The following is a 7,959-nucleotide window of genomic DNA, read 5'->3' as shown; positions in this document are numbered from 1 at the left end:
CCAGCGCAGCAGTTGCTAGGTGCAGCCACCAGGTGGCACTTAAATATCTAGACTATAGGTATATCTAGGGGTTATGAACAAGACAAGTCTCTTGACTGGTGGTGTAAGTGATATAGTTTAGTAATTGCTAGCGTTTATTTACAGTAACGGGGTATCCCAGTCTCTCCAGCTCTTAGTGAACAGAAAATTCTGCTCAGTCTCAGGTGATCGGGATGAAATTGGTATGTCAATCTGAAAATATATTTTCCATCCACTAAAGAGTTGAGTCCCCATTACTTACAACTAATGATCAGAGTATGGCTACTTAACACTTATTCTAACGATATCCCATCACACCCTGGACACATGAAGTATGAGGGGTAGTTAAGTTATATAAGTCGTTCCAACCCAGGCAGATGGCCGTCTACATGACTACTATAACTGTGGATGCTCACATCATAATGCTTTGCATGGATGATCATGGCCTCCCTAAAGGGCTAGGAATCTGTAGGTTGATTTTTTTTACAGGTTCAGCTGAAAAACTACAGCAGTTGAACATGCCAGGCTAGAAATCAACAACTGGTGTAGATAGAAGTGTCCAGGGCCACAGTAGTCATGTTATTATTTGATTAGTTGCAGGGTTCCAGCGTTTTAAACCCCCTTTAAATACTGAACATGCATCTTGGCAATATACGTAGTCCAACATTTACTTAGTTCTCACCTACAAAACTCAGGTAAAAATCAAATTAAAAGTCAAAACTAGGGTAGAGGGTTGTCATATTTTATTTAGTCAAGACAGTAGAAAACATTCTGTGTTAAAATTAAATTGACAGCTCGTTGTGCAAACAAAACAAAACTGTTGCCTGTTCAAAAAACAAACATTAAACCCCCATTTTAAAATTGGCACTCTGTAGCTCAACTGCCATCTTGAACTATGAGGGTTGAACTTCTTCTCTCAGGAGGTAGTTGCTAGTGAGGAATGTTTAGTCAACCTCCTCAATGGTTGGTCCGGAGGATCCGCCGCCACCGGGAGCGGCACCGCCTGCTCCAGGGAAGCCACCAGGCATACCTTCAGGCATCCCGCCTGGCATGCCCCCAGCACTCTGGTAGAGTTTGGTGATGATGGGGTTGCACACCTTCTCCAGCTCTTTTTGCTGATGCTCATACTCTTCCCTCTCTGCAGTCTGCAACGAAAAGCAAGGGGAATGGAAAGGTTAAGCCTAACATATTGCTCAGGGGCAACTAATCCATGTAATGAGGCTATTTTTAACTACAGCCACAACTATTTATTGCTTTTGTTAATTATTCTATAGATTACTTTGCCATCAAGTGAGAAGCACATTTTCATACTATTTTTCAACTTGAGAAATTTAGTTCAACTGCCAGTCCCAATTCTACTTGATCACTCAGACATCCAAGGAAGGTTTTGTGCCATCTTTGGTCTTTCAACCTCTGGTGGAAACTACGAAAGGCAGGAATAAACGTCATCACAGTGATCCAGCCTATTTTAAACTACAATTTGGAACTTTAATGAAACGTTGGAGGAATCTGTATTGTAGAATATGTTAATACAATTAAACTAGTACATCTGCAGTTGTTCGTGGTAGTATATTTCACAACTGAAAAGTTACCCTGCATTAACCCATGAAGACCAGGAAAGCCTATACGTTATACCTTTAAAACCAGGAAATCATCCGTGTCATTTTAGATGTTGCCATGTATATAGCAACAGGAATTAATTGTTTTCTTTTAATCAAAAATAGAATTTATCTGAACTTATTTAGGAGTTTAAAAAAACGGCCTCTGGTCTAAATGGGTTAAGCAGGCATTCTGTAATGCTTCACAAGGGCAAGTACTACACAAACATGTATACATTCATACCTGGTTCTTGTCCAGCCAGCTGATGACTTCATTGCACTTGTCCAAGATCTTCTGCTTGTCCTCATCACTGATTTTACCAGCAAGCTTTTCATCCTCTACGGTAGACTTCATGTTGAAGGCGTAAGACTCCAGAGAATTTTTTGAGGACACCTTGTCACGCTGGACATCATCCTCAGCCTTGTATTTCTCAGCATCCTGGACCATGCGCTCAATATCCTCTTTACTGAGACGACCTGGGTACACAAGACAATAGAATACAGTGTCAAACTAATGATAAAAAAAAGGCCTGTGCTTCATGTCTGACTGCACAACTCTATCGTCAAACCAGCAACCGATCAGTCTCATGGCCTTTGCAAAGCCTGTCAGAAAATCTCTAGTAAACTAACGTTGAGGCTATCACAGCTGCAACCATTTATTACTTTTAATTGTTCTTTAGATTACTTTCCATCAACTGAGAAGGACAGTCATAATATTTTTCTAATTGATCAATTAGTTCAACTGCAACAGCCCTATTTCTACTTGATCACTCAGACATCCAAGGAAGGTTTAATGCCATCTTTGGTCTTTCAACCTCTGGTGGAAACTACGAAAGGCAGGAAAAAACGTCATCACAGTGATCCAGCCTATTTTAAACTGCAATCTGGAACTTTAATGAGAGGTTTGGTTTGAGGAATGTGTATGGTAGAGTATGTTCATACAATAAAACTAGTACATCTGCAGTTGTTTGGGGTGGTGTTCAGGTGATTGACAAGTGGTGTAGTGCACAACTCAATAGCTACCCTGCATTAAGCAGGCAGTCGGTCTCTGCTCACTGGTAGACATTCTGCAAACTAATAAAAATGTTCCAAGTAAACAACTGTTGCCATTGTAATGTCTAAGTACCTTTGTCGTTTGTGATGGTAATCTTGTTCTCCTTTCCAGTGCTCTTGTCAGCAGCAGACACATTCATGATGCCGTTAGCATCTATGTCGAAGGTGACTTCAATCTGAGGGACACCACGGGGCGCAGGGGGAATTCCACAGAGCTCAAACTTGCCCAGCAAGTTGTTGTCCTTGGTCATGGCACGCTCACCCTCAAATACCTGTGGGATGCATGGAACGTTAGAGCCACATGTACAAATGAACAGATATGACAAACAATATCTATGGGAATCGCTCAGACATCCAAGGAAGGTTTTGTGCCATCTTTGGTCTTTCAACCTCTGGTGGAAACTACGAAAGGCAGGAATAAACGTCATCATAGCGATACACAAAGTTACTGGGAGAAGACATGTTCCTCACCTGAATGAGCACACCAGGCTGGTTGTCCGAGTACGTGGTGAAGGTCTGGGTCTGCTTGGTGGGGATAGTGGTGTTACGTTTGATCAGGACAGTCATGACACCTCCAGCGGTCTCAATACCCAGGGACAGGGGGGTCACATCCAGAAGAAGCAGGTCCTGGACGTTCTCAGACTTGTCACCAGACAAGATGGCTGCCTGCACAGCTGTGGATGACAAATGCGTACCGTTTAAAATGGTCATGTACTTCGTATGAAGTCGTTATGAATGGACAGTGTGCAATGTCTAAATTCAAATCTACAGCCAGTGTTTAGTGCATAATTACATAATGTGTTCAAGAACATTATTCTGTACACCCCCCCCCCCCCCCATGAAGTTTTAGTTTGATCACTCAGACATCCAAGGAAGGTTTTGTGCCATCTTTGGTCTTTCAACCTCTGGTGGAAACTACGAAAGGCAGGAATAAACGTCATCACAGTGATCCAGCCTATACCACCCCCCACTTACAAACAGTCTGTGCGGAAAGACTGGTAGTCTTGCACTTGAAATAGAAGCCACAACTCACCAGCTCCATAGGCCACAGCTTCATCAGGGTTGATGCTTTTGTTGAGCTCCTTGCCATTGAAGAAGTCTTGCAGCAGTTTCTGGATCTTGGGAATGCGAGTGGAACCACCAACCAAAACAATGTCATGGACAGCACCCTTGTCCATCTTGGCATCACGGAGTGACTTCTCCACGGGGTCCAAAGTGCCACGGAAGAGATCAGCGTTCAGCTCCTCAAAACGAGCCCTGGTGATGGAAGTATAGAAATCGACTCCCTCGTACAGAGAGTCGATCTCAATGCTGGCCTGAGTGCTGGAAGACAGGGTGCGCTTCGCCCTCTCACATGCGGTGCGTAGACGCCGGACAGCCCTCTTATTGTCACTGATGTCCTTTTTGTATTTGCGCTTGAACTCTGCAATGAAGTGGTTGACCATGCGGTTGTCAAAATCTTCCCCTCCAAGATGAGTGTCTCCAGCAGTGGACTTTACTTCAAAAATGCCATCCTCAATAGTCAAGATGGACACATCAAAAGTACCACCACCGAGGTCGAAGATGAGCACGTTTCTCTCAGCACCAACCTGAAAATAAGATTATAGTTAGAGCAGCACTAAACAGATCCAGTATTTTTTTTTAAAGCAGCACTGTGCAAAGGACAATTTAGGTGCATTTTGATCATGTTCACAGTACTGTGCAAAAGGGGAATAAGTTGAATACCTTTTTGTCCAACCCATAAGCAATGGCAGCAGCTGTTGGCTCATTGATGATACGGAGAACATTCAGACCCGAGATGGTGCCAGCATCCTTGGTGGCCTGGCGCTGAGAGTCATTGAAGTATGCAGGCACTGTGACGACTGCATTGTTTACAGTCTGGGGAGAGAACAAACAATCCAGTCACTTCCATTACTTTCTTGAACAACGCCACATTACACACACCGCCTTTAAGCCACTTGAAACCCACCTTTCCGAGATAAGCTTCAGCAATTTCCTTCATCTTCACCAGCACCATTGACGAAATCTCCTCTGGGTAGAATGACTTTGTCTCGCCCTTGTAATCAACCTGGACTTTGGGGCGGGTGTTGTCGTTGACCACTGTAAATGGCCAGTGCTTCATGTCCGACTGCACAACTCCATCATCAAACCGGCGACCAATCAGTCTCTTGGCATCTGCAAAGAGTGTCAGAAAATATTAGTCACGTCACGTTGAGGCCATTTATACTACAGCCGCAACCATTTATTACTTTGTTCCATCAACTGAGAAGCCATTTTAATAATGTTTTTCCAATTGATCCATTAGTTGCCACAGCCCCATTTCTACTTGATCACTCAGACATCCAAGGAAGGTTTAATGCCATCTTTGGTCTTTCAACCTCTGGTGGAAACTACGAAAGGCAGGAAAAAACGTCATCACAGTGATCCAGACCATTTTAAACTGCAATTTGGAACTTTAATTAAACGTTTGAGGAATCTGTATGGTAGAGTACTTTAATACAATATAACTAGTACATCCGCAGATTTTTGGGGTGGTGTTCAGGCGATTCAAAAGTGGTGTATTGCCCAACTCGAAAGCTACCCTGTACCCTGCAATAAGCAGGCAGCCTGTCTCCGCTCACTGGTTGAAATTCTGTACAGAAGGCTTGGGGTTGAATCCCTGGAAAGTTTATGCATTGAAGTGCAGCTTTAATATTACCCAGTGGGTAATCAAAATGCTTACTACCTGGTGTCCCCATTCCTCGTGTAGCTTTGCTGCTTGAGGTGAGCTTGTAGATCACCCCATTTGTCATTTATTTTAAATATATAAATGGGACAAGTACTAAATAGGACATAAGAGGTTAAATGGGTGAAGGTGAGGACTGTCTCCAGATAGACCACACCTTCTGATCGACATGTAAGGATTAAGACTGAACCCTTACCGAAGACTGTGTTGCAGGGGTTCATGGCAACCTGATTCTTGGCGGCATCTCCGATGAGCCTCTCGGAGTCTGTGAAGGCCACATAACTGGGTGTGGTCCTGTTGCCCTGGTCGTTGGCAATGATCTCAACCTTGCCATGCTGGAATACACCCACACAGGAGTAGGTGGTTCCCAGGTCAATGCCCACTGCTGGTCCCTTAGACATGTTTCCTGAAAGAACATCATAACGTACAGAGATTGTAGAAAGTGCATTGCCATTACAAACTCCAAAGTCACAATTTGCTCTGCCAGCCATTAAAGTTGTAGCCTACTATGTTGGGTCTGCATTGGACTCAAAATATGTTTTCTGTTGGGATCACACTTGTCACTAGCACTCCTATGTCTACTTGATCACTCAGACATCCAAGGAAGGTTTAATGCCATCTTTGGTCTTTCAACCTCTGGTGGAAACTACGAAAGGCAGGAAAAAACGTCATCACAGTGATCCAGCCCATTTTAAACTGCAATTTGGAACTTTATGTTTGAGGAATCTGTATGGTACGAGTACGTTATGGCCTGGGTGTGTCAATGTGACATTTGAAGCAACTGACAACTCTTTACCAGTTCCCGCCCATTCATGAGGTCAAACAGGAAACAGTTGCTACTTCCTCACAAAGCCCAAAATGGCGAGGGACCACATTTGCAACAGTTTAACGCTGGATGGCAACCAAGCTACACCGAATCCCAGCCAATAGTGATATTCATGAGTAGTGACGTGCCTGCTGTTTTCTGGCATCCTGCCTTCTGGCATCGTACTAAACATTACACCATCAACGATGTTCCATTTTATCAAATGATATCATTTAGACAGCCAGTCAGCAGGTCATCGAGGGCAGGTCACATTTCAACGGCAAATGAGATCCCAATGTTGCCAATCTAGCTAGTCAAAATATATGAAGTAAACATACCATTAAAACCCAACATGGGCTGTAGATCATGTCTCCAACATAATCTGACACGGGTAAAATAAAGTTTAATTTAAATTAAAAGGCCAAATCGTCTTTTGAGTTAGGCCTTAAAGTAAAATGAACGTAAATACATTGATTTGCTCACTTAAAGGGACATCAAGTAAGGGACACGATGCTTTGGGCCGCGGATCTCCTTGTGGGGTAACAACAAGAGATTCCCATTAATGGCGGGGCTCAGACCACGTGGTGAAAGGAGATGTTCTAGAACATTCTACAGCTTCTTGTCGAGCGTTCTGCCGGCTCTCAGTCGCAACCAACAGTCATTTCGCAATGCATTGATGCAATCTTGTAATTGTTGTAGGCCAATTCAATATGTCGGTGGATCTCAAGACAATAAACCGGTTGTCTTGTCTTCCTAACGTTTTGTTGAACTACCGTCTGGATTTTTTTCCAAGCAAACACAATACAGGCCATTGTTAAACATAGCTCTGGTCCAGAGAGTTATCGAGTTCTTGCTATCACTCTGCCAGACGCGCTGCTATTCTCATGGACCGAAATTCCATTACCGTGCGAGGTCTCAAACTCCAGTAAAAAAGGAAACCCATTTCGCTACTCCTCAAAACAGGGCAGTTTTGTGTTGTTGGAAGTCTATTCTCCGGGGTGGTAAGCCTCTTAGGACCCACCTTCACTGTATAATACACTTTTTGGGCAGAAAATAAGTAATGTACATTTACTCCACTGCGCCCTCTACAGATCTACTCAATATAAATTACCATTGACCAGATCTGTAGAGGGCGCAGTGGAGTAAATAAAATAATTTCCATCTGGCGGACATATTTTATTTTCTGCCCAAAAAGTGTATTATACAGAGAAGGTGGGGTCCTGAAAGGCTTCCCACCCTGGGGAATAGACTTCTAACGACCAAAACTGGCTTTTCGGCTAGTAGCGAAATAGTTGTTCATGTTTACTAAAGACGGAGTCCTCGCACGAGGGGGAATTTTGGTCTGAGCAGAGCAGCGCGCCTGGCAGGGCGTTGAGAGAACACACCAACGCTCTGCACCAGGGCGAATACAATGCGATCATTGTTAAACCCTCCCGTTTACTGTTCAGCTTCACCGTTTGAAACACGTGGAAGAAGTTCAAAACAACACTGCTGTTTCTTGTTCACACACAGAAGAAAAATAATGAAATATGATGAGAGACTCACCAAATATTGGAAGCAGCCGCTGATGATGAAAATGGTGTTATTGGTCGAGTTGCGCAGTGGCGAAGCTGCTGCTGTTCGCCTGGAGCCTGAGAGAGTGAAAGAGGGAAGGCAGCCAGTGGGTCTTCTATATCTGTGGCCAGAGCAGCCAATCACACGCCGAGGCCGAGGCTGTTTCTCAGCGATCCAACCAATCACCTGACCCTGACGTCACCAGG

The 7,959-nt window shown here is 43.9% G+C and overlaps 1 protein-coding gene across 1 annotated transcript; it reads right to left on the bottom strand.

Annotated features, from left to right (window-relative positions):
• Positions 1 to 746: 746 nt before the first annotated feature.
• On the bottom strand, positions 747 to 7,877 carry LOC311056820 (heat shock cognate 70 kDa protein). Its single transcript, XM_084073647.1, has 9 exons — positions 7,745 to 7,877; positions 5,591 to 5,800; positions 4,639 to 4,844; positions 4,395 to 4,547; positions 3,703 to 4,258; positions 3,141 to 3,343; positions 2,743 to 2,941; positions 1,861 to 2,093; positions 747 to 1,163 (listed from the first exon to the last, which is right to left on the bottom strand). The coding sequence occupies exons 2-9, from the start codon at positions 5,793 to 5,795 to the stop codon at positions 963 to 965; spliced, it is 1,956 nt and encodes a 651-aa protein (XP_083929773.1). The 5' UTR covers positions 5,796 to 5,800; positions 7,745 to 7,877; the 3' UTR covers positions 747 to 962.
• Positions 7,878 to 7,959: the final 82 nt, after the last annotated feature.

Source organism: Gymnoscopelus microlampas (assembly GCF_963454915.1).
Source record: "Gymnoscopelus microlampas genome assembly, chromosome: 12".
Lineage (NCBI taxonomy): Eukaryota > Metazoa > Chordata > Actinopteri > Myctophiformes > Myctophidae > Gymnoscopelus > Gymnoscopelus microlampas.
This window is presented reverse-complemented; position numbering and strand designations above follow the sequence as displayed.

Bases quoted from the DNA above. Each gene is read 5' to 3' on its own strand.
- LOC311056820 (XM_084073647.1), bottom strand. From the start codon at position 5,795: ATGTCTAAGGGACCAGCAGTGGGCATTGACCTGGGAACCACCTACTCC. The intron at 4,845-5,590 runs GTAAGGGTTCAG...CACTCTTTGCAG, and splicing joins CCCCTGCAACACAGTCTTCG to ATGCCAAGAGACTGATTGGT. The intron at 2,094-2,742 runs GTACTTAGACAT...TTGTGTACCCAG, and splicing joins TACCATCACAAACGACAAAG to GTCGTCTCAGTAAAGAGGAT.